General features: G+C 37.1%; 2 protein-coding genes across 2 annotated transcripts in view; both read right to left on the reverse strand.

Annotated features, from left to right (window-relative positions):
- LOC149122532 (G patch domain-containing protein 2-like) overlaps window positions 1–5,537 on the reverse strand; it is a 57,533-nt gene extending 51,996 nt beyond the window's left edge. Inside the window, exons 1-2 of the mRNA XM_089312204.1 lie at window positions 5,371–5,537; window positions 618–657 (exon numbers count right to left, since the gene is read on the reverse strand). Coding sequence (XP_089168330.1) covers window positions 618–657; window positions 5,371–5,426 — 96 coding nt within the window. The 5' untranslated portion in view covers window positions 5,427–5,537. The remainder of the gene's footprint in view (window positions 1–617; window positions 658–5,370) is intronic.
- Window positions 5,538–16,386: 10,849 nt separating this feature from the next.
- LOC100342470 (G patch domain-containing protein 2) overlaps window positions 16,387–19,817 on the reverse strand; it is a 111,517-nt gene continuing 108,086 nt past the window's right edge. Inside the window, exons 6-7 of the mRNA XM_089312201.1 lie at window positions 17,010–17,077; window positions 16,387–16,509 (exon numbers count right to left, since the gene is read on the reverse strand). Coding sequence (XP_089168327.1) covers window positions 16,503–16,509; window positions 17,010–17,077 — 75 coding nt within the window. The 3' untranslated portion in view covers window positions 16,387–16,502. The remainder of the gene's footprint in view (window positions 16,510–17,009; window positions 17,078–19,817) is intronic.

Below are 19,817 nucleotides of genomic sequence, written 5' to 3' on the forward strand. Positions count from 1 at the left end.
ATTTAAGCCCTGAATTATCATAACATGCTTCAGAAAGAGAATTAATATATTCAAGGAACAAAGAAAATAGTCTATTTCTTTAATATATAAAAAAACTAAAGTAAATGTCAAGTTCTTGCTAAGTCAACTAATCATTGTGCTCCCATGTATACCAGCAAAAGATTTTAAAAAACAAAACAAAACAACAATTCATCTAGAGCTATAATGTGAACTTGAAAAACACTACTGCCAAGCTGTAAAATTCAAGATAAAAATATGCTCTCACTGGCTGATCTTTAATATCACTTAATTTTTAAAGTTTAGGTGCTGTTGTGATACCTTAATTTTGTGAACAACAAATATAAACAGTGAAATCCTGCAAGAGTTCCAGAGGCTTTCCATGTGGTCACATGTATGTGTGACTGAGGAGGGTGACAGTAAAACAAACAAAGGAACAAAAACAAACACTGGTGCTTGTTGAGGGGAGTTTATTTGTTTAGCGGATTCAACCTTGGCACAATTACACTTCTTTTAAAATAAGCCAGGGATTTACATCCTTTCTCATAGAGCTGACTGACTACACTGAAGGGAGATGGATAAATGAAAGACACTAAGTAACTTTCTTATGAGCTCCTTACCTGGCCAAGCTCTGTCCTAGCCCCAGGGCTAAACCAATGGCTGCAGAGGAAAGAGAAAAGGAATTAGTGGGAACCTAACTAAAAGCATCTGGTCACACGTGATCAGTTTGCATGTGCTTTAAGACATTTATTCGCCAATAGCAATAAGGCCTTAAATATGCTTTATTTTAATGGATATTTCATGTAATTCTAGACTTACACCAATTTTGACAGAAATGTAAGAGTGCTCATAACCCAGTAATTTTCAATTTAATAAGCAAACTGAGTTAGAATTACATTTCCATTTAATTATGTTAACATAAACTGCTGGGACTGTATTCATTTTATGAATCAATTCTGGTTATAAAATCTACAAATGCTATCATTTACCACAACTTAATTATAGCATCATTACAACAAATTATGACCTTTTGGTTGTTGAAGTAATGAAAAAATGTTAAAAACACAAGAACATTATATTTTCTGGAAAAGCCCCCCAGGAACAACATAAAAACCCTTGATATGGATTCTGGAGCATCAGTGGAACTAATCCTTTCACAGTTTAAAGAACTGGGGTTCTGGCTGAGCACAAGTTCAACAATAACAACACAGAAGTCACTTCACAGCGGTAGCCTTCCCTTCTCACAGCTCAGTCCACTCCATATTGCATCAGCTGCTCTTATACTCTCACTCCTGACCTATGCGGCTGACAAATGGTTAATGGTTACTACCATTAGCTGGGTGCCCAGCTTTCTGGCAGTGTTCTATATAAAAACAAGCTGACATCAAGGACTGGGAAATTAAGAGAGATACTGTGGCAAATGAACCATGAAAAGTCCACAATATTTTAATGTGATGTACTATTTCAAGAACAATAAATAGTATTGAGTTCAACCCCTATGTACTAAGTCCTCTTTAGACACATGGCATGTACTACTTCCCACTCTGATAACAACATTCAAGTTTTGGATGCAGAAATGAGTGCACAGATATTAAGGTTAGTTGTCCAAAGTGTGCCTTTACCATACCTACTCTTGAAGTTCAAGGAGCTTACATTGAAAGGGTACATCTCCTGGTACTTTCTAAGACTTTCATATATTATAGAGCCTCTGTGGTACTAAAATTGGGAATAAATAGCTTCTGCCTTAATAGAATTTCTGTACACAGTTACCATTAAAATATTGTCCCTTGGCAGGTAAGTTTTTACCACTGATGGGCACATACTGGTATCAGTGAGTGACAACTGAATTAATCACCAGCTAGAAACAAATTATTCCCTTGCCAATGTTTTAAAATATTTTCCCCCTCTGCTTTGGATTGTGCCTTTTGCTATAAAGAAAAACATATTTTAAAAATCAAAATGCGTAGCTCAGTTAAAAAAAAAAACACAGAGTAAAAGAATTAAAAACAATAGTCATTTGTCTCCTCTGTCCTGACTCCAAAGCTCCTCTAGGGAAACAATTGCCAACAGTTTTTTGGTCTTTTCCTTTGGGATAATGTCATGTGGAGGTACTTCAAAAAAGCCATGACAAATACATATTAGGAAAACACTTTCCGTAGATTTCAAGATTTCTTTGCAGCAGAAAAATTTACAGTTTAATTTTCTGATGAGCTGTTTTAAGTTCTCTCATATTTCTAAACAGGGCTATATTGAGAGTTAGTGATTAGATGTTAATAACTGATTTTATATTATCATAAATATAGATTTAACTCTCAACCCTCTATTTCCATTGACAATATTATTTTTGATTAATCAATTGTGAATAGACATTAGTATGACTATGTGAATACTTTCTGCTGCTGAGATTTTGTTTCTCCTAAAGTTGATATTGCCTTCATTTTTTCCTTTGCTTTTTTTCTATGTACACACCAGCCTTCTTGATTACGAGCTATCCCATCTAAATATTAAAAAATTTCTGAAAATATATCCATCCTTTACTCCTTCCTCGTTATAGCCTGCAGAGATCTCCTTTCTAGAGCCCTTTATCCTATGATCTCAACTAGCAGCAATCCTCAGATCTGGTCTGGAACTGTCTTGGCTTTCATTACATGTTCATGTCATTTTTTTACCTTTCCTTAGATACTTTCTGGTGTCCTAATTTTTGCCTTTTGCCAAAGCCCTCATACTGCTTTGAGAATTATTGAGAAGTACCTTGTTTGAGTTGATCTTCCCCAGCCTCTCTTGCTTTGTCTTTTTCTTCACATGCTTTAATTTGCAATATATACATTCTTGAATATGTATTTATGCAGGTAAGTCTTAAAATATAGTAGAATACTTCCCACAACTTTATTCTCCATTTAAAAATAGTTTTAGCTATTTTAATTCCTTTGCTTTTATATACAAATTAAAAAATTTCATTTACATCTATAAGAAAATCTTGCTGGGTTTTGAGAGGAATTGCATTAAATCTGAATATCAATAGGAGGAGAACTGACATCTTTACTAAGTTGAATCTCCCAATCCATGGACATGGAATGTTTCATTATATTTCTAGCTCTTCTTCAATTTATTTCATCCTTATTTATACCTTATTTAATCTTTCATCACTCACACTAATTTTTTCTAAGATTTAAAAAAGAAAAATTTCAAATAGTAAAGTTGAAAGAATTTTAGAAGCAACACTCATGTTTCTATTATTTAGATTCTATCATTAACATTTTATTATATTTGGATTATAAAATATCTATCAATCTATTTAATGATGTCTTTTGATGAGTGGGTACCCCACCCTCGGTTGTTTGTAATGGATTATCTTTAGACTGAAGGCTTTTCTTAAATATCTAGTGATCCGCAGTTATCCATTCAATATTTAAAAGATACTATAAAACTGATCACAAGAGCAATGAATAAGCATTAAGGCTTCGATGGAGGCTTCGATGGAATAAAATATCTGTCACTTCATCTGCTTGCTGTTGAGTAACACTCTCTCATCGTATTGTGGGTTTATTTAACTTGTTCCTTCTTTTTGGTGGTATTTGGGTTTGAAGACTGAAAATAAATGTTTGGGGAGGTAAATAACCCAAAAGACAGCGGCATCACTGAAGCCATGGAAGGAAGTTTCAAGAAGGGAGTTGTCACTGGTGTAAAAAATGCTGAAATCAAGTCTGATAGAGATCAACAAAACACATTTGGAGGATCACTTCTAGAGAAGTTTCCAGGAAGCACCATGGGAAGAGATCAGAATCATAATGTCATTGCTGGGTACTGAACAAGGTGTATGTGAGTTTTAGATTGGGTGTAGTGTAATCCATTCTTTCTAGAAGTTTGGCTTTGAGAGAGAGAGAGAAAGAGAGAGACAGAAAGAGAGCAAGCGAGCAGTAGGGTTGAAAAGAACTAAAGAAGAGGCTATAAAATACATCAGATAATGCAGGAAGCTTTTGGAAAGGGAAAAAAATAAAGCTCCTTTCACTCAAAACCACAGGTCACAGAGTCAGCCTTTGAGAGAAGAAAAATCCTTTCCTCTAAGACAAAGAAAAAGGAGAATGAAGGAAAATATATTTGGATAAGTTCATCCTTATTTGAAGGTCAGTCTTAATGACTCTAAAGGACAGGGTAGGGCCGGCGCCACGGCTCAATAGGCTAATCCTCCGCCTAGCGGCGCCAGCACACCGGATTCTAGTCTGGCGCCGGATTCTGTCCCGGTTGCCCCTCTTCCAGGCCAGCTCTCTGCTGTGGCCAGGGAGTGCAGTGGAGGATGGCCCAAGTGCTTGGGCCCTGCACCCCATGGGAGACCAGGAGAAGCACCTGGCTCCTGCCTTTGGATCAGCGCGGTGCGCCGGCCGCCACGCCCTGGCAGCGGCGGCCATTGGAGGGTGAACCAATGGCAAAAGGAAGACCTTTCTCTCTGTCTTCTCTCTGTCTCTCTCATTGTCCACTCTGCCTGTCAAAAAAAAAAAAAAAAAAAAAAAAAAAAAAGGACAGGGTAGGAAGCAGAGGAGAAGAAAAACGCTGCAACACGTGTGGTTTGAAAATGGTACAACACAACTTAAAGTTTCAGAACATCGGTTCTGAGTGATGGTTCTAGTCAAGAGGAGCAAGGAGAGTGAGTTACTCAATGGTAAGCAGATGAAGGATGTTAGAGTGTTAGAGTCAGGGAGGAGGATCAGCTGTGCCAAGTGACAGATATTTTATTCCACTGAAGCCTCACCACAACACTGAGCCCTTACTAAAGGTCCAGACCCTGTTCTTACTTAATCCTTACACTATCCTGGGGGGCAGGTACTATCTCCAGTCTGCAAATAAAGACTCAGAGAGATTACTGATTTGCCAGTGGTTTGATAATCAAGTAGCACAGCTGAAATTCAAAGCCCAAGTTTCTTGTTACCATTACACATACTATCATTAATCAGGATAGCATCAACTGATGCAGAAGGGAGCCTAAACCAGGTGCCCAAGTCCTCCATGAATAAAGGTAAACAAGGAGCGATAGATGGTATTATGAACCTTTTGGAGGGAAAGGGCTGACTTTCTATTGATTGATTGTACACTCCCAAAGCTTAGCCTAATACATGGAAAATAAAAGTTACTTAATAATATTTTAGTGGAAAAAATGAGCAAATAAGGAAATACAGAAGTAGTTATTTCCTTGAAATTGAAAGAATCAAGTTTATGTAAAGGCAAAGGAGGGAAAAATGCCTTAAAAGAGAAAAAGAGTCATAGAGAGGCATTTATTTACATTAGAGCCAAGTTTCACGAGGGGTTCCCAGGGAGACCAGCAGTGGTAGAACTCTCTGGGAGTAGGAAGCACAGCATAGTTTGAAACTGATCACTTACGGGGCGGCACTGTGCTGTAGCAGGTAAAGCCGCCGCCTGCAGTGCCAGAATCTCATACGGGCGCCGATTCAGGACCCAGCTGCTCCACTTCCAATCCAGCTCTCTGCTTTGGCCTGGGAAAGCAGTAGAAAAAGATGGCCCAAATTCTTGGGCCCTGGCACCTGTGTGGGAGACCTGGAAGAAGCTCCTGGCTCCTGGTTTTGGATCAGTGCAGCTCTGGTCATTGCGGCTATCTGGGGAGTGAAACAGTAGATGGAAGACCTCTCTCTCTTTCTGCCTCTGCCTCTCTGTAACTCTGCCTTTCAAATAACATAAATAAATCTTTAAAAAAAAAAAAAGAAAAAGAAACCGACCACTTTCAGAGAATGGGTAAGCTGAGAGACACAAGGATTTCCTGTTCTCACAATTCAGGGGAAATAAACGTAGTTTCCAACTCAAAACTCCCTCTGGGACATAAGAAGCAGTTTAGGCATGGCTAGCACAAAGCCTGACATATATTATTTCATTTGGTTGTCATCATAGCTCTGTTGACAACAGGAAGATGGATCACCTATTAAGCCCTCACTATTGGGGTCTTTCAAGTAGAGAGGTTGTGGTTGGAAACTCTGTTGTGTGGATTTTTTTCCCTTCCTGTTAGAATGACTAGAAAATGAATCCTTAGAAAAAAAAGTGTTTTTTTTTTTTTAAATCTCTGCAAATACAGTTTCACACTAATTCTTCCCACTACCTCTTTTTTTTAATTTTTTTTTTTTTTTTGACAGGCAGAGTGGACAGTGAGAGAGAGAGAGACAGAGAGAAAGGTCTTCCTTTGCCATTGGTTCACCCTCCAATGGCCGCCGCGGCCAGCCAGCGCGCTGTGGCCAGCACACCGCACTGATCCGAAGCCAGGAGCCAGGTACTTCTGGTCTCCCATGGGGTGCAGGGCCCAAGTACTTGGGACATCCTCCACTGCACTCCCTGGCCACAGCAGAGGGCTGGCCTGGAAGAGGGGCAACCGGGACAGAATCCGGCGCCCCGACCGGGACTAGAACCCGGTGTGCCGGCGCCGCAAGGCGGAGGATTAGCCTAGTGAGCTGCGGCGCCGGCCCCCACTACCTCTTAATCCCTCTTCCCCAATAATAGTGTTGAACAACAGGTAGTAGAAATGTATAGGATTTCATATGAAGTCAATTAATATCCCATCTAAGGTAAAAGGATAGAGCCAACTTTAAGATTCTCAACTAAGTGCTCCTAAAATGTGCTTTTCAGAAGAAAAGAGTTATTGCAGTTTATGATATAGATATTTTATTGTTAGAGGTAAGTTCCTATTTTTTGAACTCAGAAGCACAAATAGTGAACCTTGCATATACAAAATGATCTAAATCTCTGCTGCCCTACATGGTAACCCCTAGCCATATATGGGTAATTAAATAGCCACAACTCAATTCTAGGCACATGTGGTTTAGTAGCTACTATAATGGGTAGTGTAGATAAAGAGTATTTTCATTATACTGTAAAGGGTTCTATTCCTTAACATTAGCCTAAATAAATTATCAGTGAAAATTTGCATAAACTTCAGAAATGGAAAATAATCTTCCATCTTAAACATCTTCACTGTGAACTAACTGCTTTATTGAAGAGATTTGCCAAGTATGAAGAAATATATAATAGGAAGGGGTAGAGGATTTGAGAAGTAAATATATATGCCAAACTCCTAACCAAATATCCTATAACAGTGTAAGCAGGCAGAGTATTACAATGTCATCTAGCTAGTTAAGAACAACATCCTGTCAGCAACCACAACCAAGGATGACACAATGGTCAATACAGAACAAGTGAACAAACAAATAAACAAAACAAGTGGTCTTAAGTGGTTTTTCCACTACTCTTAGGAGATTTCATAAGCTTTCCTTCCCTTTTGTCTATCTCAAATTCACTTTTAAAGTTCTCTGTTAGAGTACCTGGCTCAGTACATAACAATGCATTTATATATCACTGTACAATTGTACACCGAAGTCGATGCTTACTAATTAATGTTTGTTATCTCTTTAGAATGTTGAGTACTGTGAGGACAGCCATCATGTCTGTAGTCCATCATAGATATTTCCTTAATGGATAAATGAATGTTGCGAGACAAGGGACAAAGTTCCATCAATTACAGCCATTATGTTTTTCTCCATGAATGACAGCACAGGGCCTTGTGAACTTTGAAGATTCTTTTGGGCTCTTAAGTTTTATATACTACATAACCTGATAAAGATATTCCTCATTAACTTTTTCCTTTTTTTTAATTTGACAGGTAGAGTTATAGACAGTGAGAGAGAGACAGAGAGAAAGGTCTTCCTTCTGTTGGTTCACTCCCCTAACGGCTGCTGTGGCCGGCGCACCATGCTGATCTGAAGCCAGGAGCCAGGTGCTTCTCATGGTCTCCCATGCAGGTGCAGGGCCCAAGCACTTGGGCCATCCTACACTGCCCTCCTGGGCCACAGCAGAGAGCTGGACTGGAAGAGGAGCAACCGGCTCATAAGGGATGCTGGCGCTGCAGGTGGAGGATTAACCAAGTGAGCCACGGCGCCAGCCCCTCATTCATTAACTTTTTCTATGAAATAGTCAACTCTAAAATTATGCTCTTGGGGATCTTTTAAAAGTTCATTTCTTTTACGAAACTACAAACAAAAATTCAGCAAGTTTGGCTTGATGTGCTTACTAAATCAGAAAGACTTAGGTTTGGATATAGGCACTGGCTAGTTAGGTGAACTCTGGTAAATTATTTTTATTTTCTGATTCTTAGTTTCTTCCTCACATATAAAATAAATCCCTGCCAGTACTGGAGGCTTTAATAAGATTAAGGAAACAAAGTAGGTGTTTAAAATAAATATTAATTTTGTTCCCCCAGCAATAGACAGTGGAATATATTAATATGTGAACTTTTATTCTATGAGTTTTTATAGTCAATAATTACCTTTTAATTCCTAAATAGCTATAGAGAAAACAGTGCAATTGGATGCTACTCACTGAATTCCCCAACAAGTTAGCATGTTATCAAACACATAGATCATTAATACATTTGCTTTTTAACTGGCTTTTGATTGAGTGAAGAGTGTGACTTTGCAAAGGTCAAATTATCTATAAAATAAATGTATAACACCCACTATAACTACTGCAGAGAGGTAGTAAAAAACATTAAAAATGGTGGCACATGTGGAAATTCTCTGAAAAATAAAATATATACAATACAATAAAAAGTATCATTGTCATTTTGAAATGTTTCATACCTAGTTTTATCTTTCTATATTTTGTAAGCACTTTTACATAAGGAAGGGCTGTTACTGTATTTGTTCTATACATAAAAATGAAGACATGCATAAGCTAAAGGACTTTCCCAAGGAAATCATTCTAAATCAGAGGAATTGTCTCGTATATCTTATTTATCACAATCTAGTGTTAATTTTACTATAAAGCAACAGATGCTAAATTTAAAAGTGTGAAAGTATTTCCAAAGAACGCAACCTTTAATCCAGGCAAATATGGTTTCAAACAAATTTGATATTTACACAAAAGGTAAAATAAGGGGTGAATATTTGCTTTATTAAGGAATTCATCATAGGATTATGAGTCACCCATGTGCATTTAAAATAAGTTTGATGTAAATACAATACTTCAGGTAAATATCCTATACTTAAAATAAAAATATAAATGCCAGTGGAAAATCAGTTAATAATTCTATTTATCTCTACTTGAAAACTAGTATCTCTTAACTGACTGGAAAAAGAGAGAAAAGAAAATATTCTGCAACCATTTAGAGGGTAAACAAAAGGAGTTGAAGCTAATGAAAAGGAATTCTAATTTATTCTTCATATTTTTAAAAAGGTAATATGTAATTTTTTTCAATTTTAATATTTATATTTTCAGAAAATTAACATAGTAAATGAATGCCAATTTCAAAACTTAACACTGTTTTTACTCAGAAACTGGATGCTAATTTCTCCACTTTAGCTAGATTGAGGCTCTTGTCAGTTTTGTTTAGCTGTTTAGCTATTGTAATGAATATTTCACTTTTCTGAGCTAAATGGTTCGTACTAAAAGAAACAACATATATTAACAATTGGACTCGAAGTGCCATTTTATTAAGATGGTAACATTTTCACAATTATGACTTTCTGCCAGGCTTCTCAGTAACTGTCCAGAGCACATTACTTTACCTTGTAAAAACAAGAGTCCATTTTTCCACATGTATGCAGCAAAGTTGGCCATTCACCCAACAATTTTGAAGTTACTTTCTTTTTTTTTTTTTTGAAGTTCTTTTTTTTTTTTTTAATATTTATTTATTTATTTGAAAGAGTTAGAGAAAAGGAGAAGCAAAGAGAGAGAGAGGTCTTCCATCTGCTGGTTCACGCCCCAACTGGCCTCAACAGCTGGAGGTGCACTGATCTGAAGCCAGGAGCCGGGTCTCACATGTGGGTGGCAGGGGCCCAAGGACTTGGGCCATCTTCTGCTTTCCCAGGCCATAGCAGACAGCTGGATCAGAAGGCGGCTTTACCTGCTCCGCCACAGTACTGGCCCATAAAATATATTTTCAAAGAAACTATGCAAATTTTTACTGACTTGCTTCCATTCTTCTAATACACTGAGCTGGATAGTTAAATTGATATCTTTCCACACCCAACACCAAGCTAGGTGTTGATCAACTAATTCTAAGAACACCCTCTGCCCCTCTCCAGCTCAGTGGCTCTCTCTATTTTTTATGATGAGTTATTTTAAAGAGTTACAGAGAGAGGTAGAGACAGAAAGAGGTCTTCTATCCACTGGTTCACTCCCTAGATAGCTGCAGTGGTAGAGCTGGGCTAATCTGAAGCCAGGAGTCAGGAGCTTCTTCCAAGTCTCCCATGTGGGTACAGGAGCCTAGGACTTGGGCCATCTTCCACTGCTTTCCCAGGCACATTAGCAGGAGACTAGATCAGAACTGGAGCAGCCATGACTCAAACTGGGACCCATATGGGATGCCGGTGCTGCAGGCCAAGATTTTAACCAGCTACACCACAGCATCAGCCCCTCTGTTTCTCTTGATAACTATTTCAAGACTGCCCTTCATTGAATTTTAGCTGTATGAAATAATCCAAGCACACAGATTTAAAATTGAACCATTGTAAAATATTATTGCATTAAGGCCTATAAAATATTTCCCTGTTTATTAAAATCTATTTTTTCAGATTGAAATTTTAGCCAGTGAGATTAAGTAGTCATAGAAAAGGCTGTTTTTAGAGGAGATACTCCAACAAAAAATTATGCTGATTTAGAGGAATCATTAACTGGATGAAAATAATAGTTTGCTTTTTATTCAATTTGGAGTCCCTAAATATTCAATAATTTAACCACCATTTCTTAGCATTCTTACAGGTTCTTTACTAAAAACTCTGAGGTAAACTACTGTAAAGATTATACAAAATCACAGTTAATCTAAGTACAATGAATCTGTGTTTTTCCTGTACTATTGTGTAAGCATTGATTGTGTTAATGTTCATATACCTTGACAACTGATTCATTTGTTGGTTATGCTACCATATGGGACTGAATAAGTGCCCCCTTTCGAATGTGAAAACATTATCACATAGTGGTGATGTAAGATTACAGCAGGAAAAATCAATGATTAAATTACTCTGCTCATGGATAGGAGAATAGATTTAAGGGATCAGGAGCATAGAGAACCAAAGAATCTGATAACACGGTATGACAACAGGGTCTGAGTTCACTATCTTTAATTTAATTCTGAGTCATAATAGAAGGAACACAGAGTCTGGCTTCAAGTTCTGGATCCATTATTTAGTGGCACGTGTGTTAGAACAAGTTGCAGAGATGGTTTGAATTTCTGTCTTCCTATATTCAAAATGGGGCTCATAATCCATATCCTACTTATTTACTTGCAGTGCTTTTTTTTTTTTTACCAGAAGAAGCATACAAAAAAATGTAATCTACTTAGAAGAACTATACAATATGGTTATACATAGGTAACATTCTTATTATAATATTCAGAGTGGCTTTCCCATCCTCTAAATATAAAAATAGCATGCGGACTGAAATAAAGCTTGTTAAATATCAAAAGGGACTCCTACTTTGCCCCTTATCAAGCAAATGCAAGACAAACTTGCAATCATTCAGAGATGACTAATTTTAATGTTTACTTCTGATGATGGTCTGTCCTATATTTTTTGAGAGCTGGTGTGAGAACCTAAGCAAGCTTTTAGCCTTCCTGAGCTTCAATTTCTCACTTATAAAAATAAAGTGATTGGATTAGACTGTGTCTAAGATCCATTATAGCTCTAGGATTTGCTTCTTTTGCCAATTACCAATTTTTTTCAACAAGCATCCAGCATGTACTTTTATGAATACTTTCCATCACCAGCTAGCATTCAGCCCCTCTATATAGAAACCGGTACAATATTTAGAAGGTCTCTTTGTCTGGAACCCAAGAGGATTTTACACTATGCACCATTACGACTGGAGGTAGGAAGTGTCTTTTTCTTCCTCATGCTGGGGAAGGTAATTGTGAAAAGCAAAAACTAGTAAAATAACCAGGGGTGATGATTCCAGGAAAGAGGCTTACAGGTAGACACAAGGGATTTGGAAATTCACCCTCTTAAAACTATGGGTGGCCATGATTTCCTTGGATATTACCTGTAGATCATGAGAGCATGAATACCTTGGTTTTCTATTATGAGGTGCTGAATTTGATAAGAATCAGTTTCATGTAATTCATCTAGCCTAGAGAGCAGGTTGAATGGAAGACAGGCAACAGGCAATATGGACACACTTATTCTGGCTAAAATTTGGTGAAGCATATAACTAAAACTATCTTTGGCCATACCATGTACACTGACCATGTACTTTCTTCTGTAAATAAAACAATAATACTGGATTTTCCTTTTAGGGCAATGAGAGACAAAGTGAAGCAAAGTGGAGTCTGTTTCAAAGCAGAGAGCTGAGCTGTCCCTAGAAGGGGGTCGACCCAAGGTAAAGCAATTGGGATTCTGTGTGTGTGTGTGTGTGTGTGTTTGACAGAGTGCAAAGCCACGCATCTGTTTGGGTAAAATACCATTCCCATGCTGTAGTGTCCTCCAGCTTCTCTTTGCTAAGACTAAGATCTAGAAGGTAGCTTCCCTGTTGGCTCTATTAGGTAGGAAGGAAGGAAGGAAGGAAGGAAGGAAGGAAGGAAGGAAGGAAGGAAGGAAGAAAGGAAGGAAGGAAGGAAGGAAGGAAGGAAGGAAGGAAGGAAGGAAGGAAGGAAGGAAGGAAGGAAGAAAGAAAGAAAGAAAGAAAGAAAGAAAGAAAGAAAGAAAGAAAGAAAGAAAGAAAAAAGGCCCTCTATTAGGTAGACAGGAGTAAAAATACACATTTGCTAAAAACCAAAAATCCTAAATTGAATGAAAGCTTTGTTAAGCATGGAATTACAGACTAGAAGTCAAATTTGGAATCCCTAAATGGAAAGAGACAGTGACACGGAAGCGAGATTTAACAAGTATCATAAGTAATAGGACCAAGGTGCTCACCTAGACTTCCTTTGGAATACTTTTCTGTAGAATATCTTTGGCAAAGAGGAGGAGCCTATTGGCAAAGATTTCTTAAAGACTGGGACCCAACCTCTGGAGGCCCTAAACTGTTTTAGGGCAGAAATCTTTAAACTAAGTACTAAGTAAGGTACAGGAAGAACATCAAGGCCAGCAGCATTTTCTTGCATGTAATTATACAAATAAACAATATAAATCAACTACATTGAAATTGTTTATTTGGGAGCAGGCAGGGAGACAGAATTAGTGAGCACTCCCATCTAGCTAGCTCACTCCCATGTGCCTGCAAAAGCTAGACTGGGCCAGGACAAAGCCAGGAGCCAGGAACTCAATCCATGTCTCTCATGTGGGTGGCAGATCTTAATTACTTGAGCTATCAATTCCTGCCTCCCAGGAAGCACATCAGAAGGAAGCTGGAATTGGTGGTGGATCTGGGTCTTAAATCAAGGCACTTTTGGTAGTGTTGCAACCCAGTATCCTCATCACCAAGTGATACTCACCCTTCAGCTAATTTTGTAAAGAAACCTTAATGTTTAAACAACTTTGTGACCAATAATCAGTGGTAAGTGCCAAGGCAAATGGCAAACCCTTGATTTTCACCAACAAATAGACTGTTAAAAATGTGTGGTATCCTGGAAGGATATCTGCTGCATCAGGCCATAGCAATGATCCTATCAATATAAATAACAAGAAGGGCCCTCCAAAGAAACAGAGAGAGGACTGTTTGCCAAATGGGATATGAGTCTTATAAAATCTATGTATTAAGTATGTAGTTCCTGAATGGGAGCTTTTATTGAAATGGCTTGCCTTCCCCAGAATTCCAAATTTGTATTCATGCACATTTAATTTATAGGCCACCATTCCACAAAAAGCCATAGCCAGATCTGATTAAAACTTCACATCACTCTGAGGGCCTGGATGAGAGTTTGAGACAGTAGTAGTCTCTTTGAGAAAGCCAAGAAAGGAATTCCATAGGAGTATGTATGGAAGGAACAGTGTGTATGGATGTGGAGAAGTCAATGACTTAACTACAACAAATTTTGTTACTAGTTACCCAGATGACAGTATCTTCTTATTTTGTGAGGAGTAACCATGTGCCAGACTCTAGTAATCAGTCATGACGGAACGAAAATTTTGCTAGATGCTGCCCTTCCATAGCAAGTATAGAAGGTGACTGAGAGATTTGAGACTTTGTCTCTTAAAAAAAAAAAAAAAAAAAAAAAAAAAAAGGCAAAATAGGAGAGCTGCTAGCACTGTCTTTCCCTCATCAAAAGAGATATCAGATGTGGTTCAACAGCAGCCATCTTAACACTATGAGGAAAAACATATGCAGACAAAAGAAAAAAGGAAAAGAAAATATTGTGGGCAATCCTAAAAGACTTAGTAGAATTCTAACCCCCAATACTTGAGAATATGAAATCATTTAGAGGCAGGGCCCTTTACAGAAGTAATCAAGTTAAAATGAGGTCATTAAAGTGGGCTTTCATCCAATTGTGACCTTACACAATGTCCTTACATTTACAGCTGTCTCTGTGTCCTCATAGAAAGGTGAAAATAGGACTCAGAGACATAGTCACACATGAACACCATGTGAAGACAATGGTGGAGACAGGGGTGATGCAGAAAAGCCCAGAAACATCAAAGATTGCAGCACATCACGAGAAACCAAAGGGGAGGCCTGGAAGAAATTCAAAAAAAACTAATGGAATGGGAGAGGGAGCGGGAAATGGGAGGGTTGTGGGTGGGATGGAAGTTATGGGGGGGAAAAGCCACTGTAATACAAAAGCTGTAGTTTGGAAATTTATATTTATTAAATAAGAGTTAAAAAAAAGGAAAAAAAAAAAGAAACTAACTCTGCCAAGAACTTAACCTTGGACTTCCAGCCTTCAAAACTGGGAGAGAATAAATTTCCATTGTACAAGCCACCCAGTTTGTTGTGCTTTGCTATGCAGCCCTAGTAAACTGACATAGACAATGAAATGTTTTGAAAAATAGAAAGGGTCTGGTCCTAAAAGGCATCACTAAACTACTAAACAAGTCCTTCTTGAGTTCTTATGTGATGGGGTGGGGTGAGGGGGAGATTCTTGTGTAAATTGCTGTTAGTTGTAATTATGTTAATTCCACCTACTGAATTCTGATAAATGTTTTAAAATCAGCCTTGAATAAAAATAGGATTTTGATAGATACAAGTAGGAGGGGACACATGAGCAAACTCCCAGGCTAAAGGGGGCAGTGAAGTGCAGGTTAAAGTCAGGAGCGAACAGAAGCCTAGCAGAGAGCTGGACTGAAGTTTCTATGAGGGAGAGATAAGGTCCAAGGGTAAATGGGGCCAGATTGTGGAGGGTGTTCATTGATATGCTAAGGAGGTTTCTCCATGGCCAGAGGAAATATTGGAGCATTTGAGTAAGGGAAGAAGATAATCAGGAGTGAACTTGAGTAGCAGAAATAAGCAGTATGTAATGAAACACTGAGAAAGCTGAGATGGACAGATCCAGTAGGATCCTATATAAAAGATAACAGAGCTTTGATTAAGGTAATGGAGCAAGAAATGGAATAGAAGGGGTCAGTGTGTGATACTGAAAAGAATGGACTTTCAGAACATAAAATGTGAGGGAACATAATTATCCCAACATTTTAGTCCTGAGTTAAGAGAACTGTATTCTACACATACTGGAATCACCTTGGGAGCGCTAAAAATACTGACACTCAGGTGCCACCCCTGGAGGAGTTTAATTGATTGGAACCACCAGAGATTGAGGTGGAAGGGATGCAGGAAGATATGGCAAGGGCTATGTCTACCACTCTAGAAGCAACAGCAAAATTGACATTATCCAATTCATCTTATTTTAAATTCACACTTTCATGTCTTCATTTACTTACAACTACTTCTGACTGTTCACCGTATCCAGCCATGGTATTAGAACTAGCACTACAATGGTGACAGCATATGCACACTCGCAGAGCATTTAGTCTTTACTAAATAAAATCTGTGGTTTAAAAATAGACTTATATTTACTTGCCTGAGATTTGTGTGTTTTTTTTTTTAAATCAAAACAAAATTAAGAAGAAAATATAAACTTTTTCTTGGCTATAATAAATGCTTTACTTGCTGTTGGCATTTTTTCAATGGAGGGAAAAAAAGATAAGGTGTTATAGGAAAATAAAAATGAATGAAATCAGAGAAGACTAAAGATTATGACATTGTTTCCCTATAACTGAACAATAATTTGTTTTGTGTTTGTTAAAGAACAGATATAATAGGAATTAATGGTTCCTAATATGATTGCATGCCAGAAAAAAAACCCACAATCATTCAATAATTAATTCATGTTTTTCCATTCTTTATGGCCTTCTGCTAATTCAACCAATTTCACAGGAGACATACAATATTTTACTTAAACATATAACTTATGTAAGCTTATCCAGCAATGTTGTGTTTAGAAATAAAATTAGCACCTAAAAATTCAACACACAATTTATGAGAGTCAAATTTAATTGCTCAATTTTTTGAAATTCTCTAGTAAAGTTGTGCAGTCTCTTCTTTTTGTTGCTTGATGGAAATACGTCTGGTCCCATCACAGCTCTTTAATATCAAATGCTGGGCAGGAACAGAGAGTAGAGAAGTAACAAGAAAACCAGTCACTTAGGCTTCCTTTGTCTACTTTATATGGGTTGAGGCAGAGAGAGGAAAGGTGGAGGCTAATGAGGGGCTTGACACTACTCATTGTAATAACATTTTAAATGTTTCCAGATAGTTCATGAATTTCAGTGATGCCTGAATTTAAACTTCTATCACAAATGACACAAAAGAATGATTATATTTTTAAACTATTTAACTTTCTGTCATGGGTTTCATTTAACTTGTCATGCATTATTACCATTGGTGTATGATATTTACTATTTTTAAAGTGGTACAAATTAAACCACAATTACGAGTAATGTCTACCAATTTCACAAAAAATTACCATTGGTATATGATATTTATTATTTTTTAAAAAGGTACAAAATAAACCACTTTTACAAGTAATATCTGCCAATTTCACCAAAAAAATGTAGTGGGACACCCAACAGGGGTATATAAATACACTGAGTACTCACTCATGGTGGTGGGAATCTGGGGAAAAGTGAACCATTCTCTTGTTATTGACTGGGCCAGTACTGGGCACCTGGAGGGAGATTTAAAAAAAAAAAGTAAGTCAAGAATTTGTTTGCAAAAAGACAATGGATCCATTTGAGGACATCATTCTGAAATAGAGAACATAAAATTAAAACTCAAATCTAAGACAAAATGGAAAGGATCAAGTGAGTATTAAATGTCTAGAAAGAATGCTATACCTGGTGTTGTCTAGTATAGTTCCTCTGTGAGAATTTTAAGACTACTCTAAAAGTTTCTTTATAAATGTGTAAATACTTTTCTTATCCAACAGACCAGTGACTCTTATTTCCAAATACTGTTCAACCATGCACATAATCTTACTTGAGAAAAAGAAATTTAACTAGATCAGTATTGAGCAGCTGATATTTCTAGGGGCCCAAGTTATGTGCAGCTACTCTCTAACTATAAATAACATGTATTATCACCTACACATTTTAATGATTACACAAACACAAGTTAAGGAAACAGTGAAATTTAATAATTTCCCCATAGTTAGAAATTATCCATGTATTCACATGGAATAAAATGTAATTTCACCTAACAACATATTTTACTCCTTTATTTCTAAATAAAATTAGAAATATGACAAAGAACTATTCATATATTTTCTTAGTGAAGTAAAGTATTCCCATTTAAAAAAATTCTCAACGTTCCTATTTCATGGAGGATTTCCAAAGGGGGCAAAAACACAGTACCATGTACTACCATCACAACTGACAAGGCATGAGCTTACACTGATAGACCATTATGCTCTATCATAATAAAAACAACTGTAATTGTAGAAGTACCATTTTATGTAACATAATTTTTAAAAAAAGGCTTAACAGGAAGCAAACTACCTGTAAAAAAGAAAAGCCTGCATTTTCAAAAGTTTTCTTATCTCTTGGGTAATACGGATGTCAGCAAAGAATTCCAGAAATGCAAATATTGTAAATGTACACAGATAATGCCATTAATAACCCAATAGCTTGAGCACCACAGGTAAACATGTGGCTCAACTCCAGGACTACATCCTGCATTCATCTCAAAATGAGGTTTTCATGCTATTCCAGTGGGTATCCCTGGAATACAGTAATCCATTTTCTACACTGTGGCTATGAGAAAAGCCGACTGTGCCTATGTCATGCTTTGTTAGAGGTTCATGATCACATTATCTCATGGTGGACCTGACACTTTTATTCAGTTTACAGTATGTTCTATGTACAGGCAACTTATTTCCTTTGCCAGGGCTGCTGACAACCTTTTCCACACTATATTAATCTTGTTTACTGACTTTATCTTGGTACAAATATCAAAAAACTGAACTTTTTATCTCAGAGAAAAAATAAACAACATGTTGACAGAAGCAGAAGCTATTTTCAGGACTAAAATTGCTTGTTTACCTGAAGCTACACTTATGGAAAAATGTTTAAGTCTAGCTCTTGCTTGAAATACATAATCTGAAATTTAATAAATGAAGAAATTTCACATACACCCACGTGATAAATTGCCTGATGAAAACAATGCAGCTGAATACAATAAAATAGAATTTATAACTAATTTATACCATAATACAAATGTAAGCTTTCAATCTAGTCAGAAATAATCATACTACGTATTTCTCAGAAACTGTATATATGTATAAAGAAACTATAAGCTCAATTCAATTGCAGCAAATAACTCAAAGAAGATTTACAGTATCAAATGAGATATTTAAATGGTTTTACATATTTACGAAGCACATGGCTCTTTAAAAAAATAGAAGTGAATTTCCTTTACTCTTATTGAAAGTCAATTTCCCTTTTCTTAAAAAGGTAGCCAAAATAGGCATCTTTTATAATGTTGAAAAAGTGAAATAAAACAACACTGATAGACAAGCATGATGGTCTGAGCATCAGTGGCACTGGTGTGCCTCAGAAGTAGACTATTTCTACAATGAGAACCTTTTGCTACTTTACAATTAGCCACCCTTATGTAAACTCTGAAAATCAGATCTTTCAAATGGAATTCAACTTGTTCAAAACAGTGTTACACTTAAGTTCAAGTTGACTTTAAACTGGAGGATGGCCCAAGTGCTTGGGCCGCTGCACCCACATGGGAGACCGGGAGGAAGCACCTAGCTCCTGGCTTCGGATTGGTGCAGTTCTGGCCATAGCGGCCATTTAGGGGATGAACCAGTGGAAGGAAGACCTTTCTCTTTCTCTCTGTCTCTCTCTCTCTCTCACTGTCTATAACTCTACCTGTCAAATAATTAAAAAAAAATCCTTATTCTTTGACCCTAAATTATGAAAAAAAAAGTTGACTTTAAGCATTATAATGTTTAATATGACTGATTATCAGTAAAAAACTTATTATAAACATTTAAGAAACATACATAATGAATTATTTGGAAAAATTTATAATTGTTTCATCTCTAATTCCAAGTAGACAATGTTTAGAAAAATAAAGTGAGGTGGTTTCAACATAAAAGCAATAATTTCTAGGAAACCATTAAGATGACAATTTTATTCTCCAAAATATATGCCTTCCAATAATTCCAAAAACATCTTAGACAAAAATCATAAGTTGAAAAAAATCACTTTAGGGTCCGGGGCTGTGGCACAGCAGGTTAATGCCCTGGCTTGAAGTGCCGGCATCCCATATGGGCGCAGGTTCGAGACCCGGCAGCTCCACTTTTGATCCAGCTCTCTGCTATGGCCTGGGAAAGCAGTAGAAGATGGCCCAAGTCCTTGGACCTCTGCACCCATGTGGGAGACCCGGAGGAAGCTCCT

This window comes from Oryctolagus cuniculus, chromosome 13 (genome assembly GCF_051225735.1).
Source record: "Oryctolagus cuniculus isolate XC-2025 breed Fujian yellow rabbit chromosome 13, ASM5122573v1, whole genome shotgun sequence".
Classification (NCBI taxonomy): domain Eukaryota; kingdom Metazoa; phylum Chordata; class Mammalia; order Lagomorpha; family Leporidae; genus Oryctolagus; species Oryctolagus cuniculus.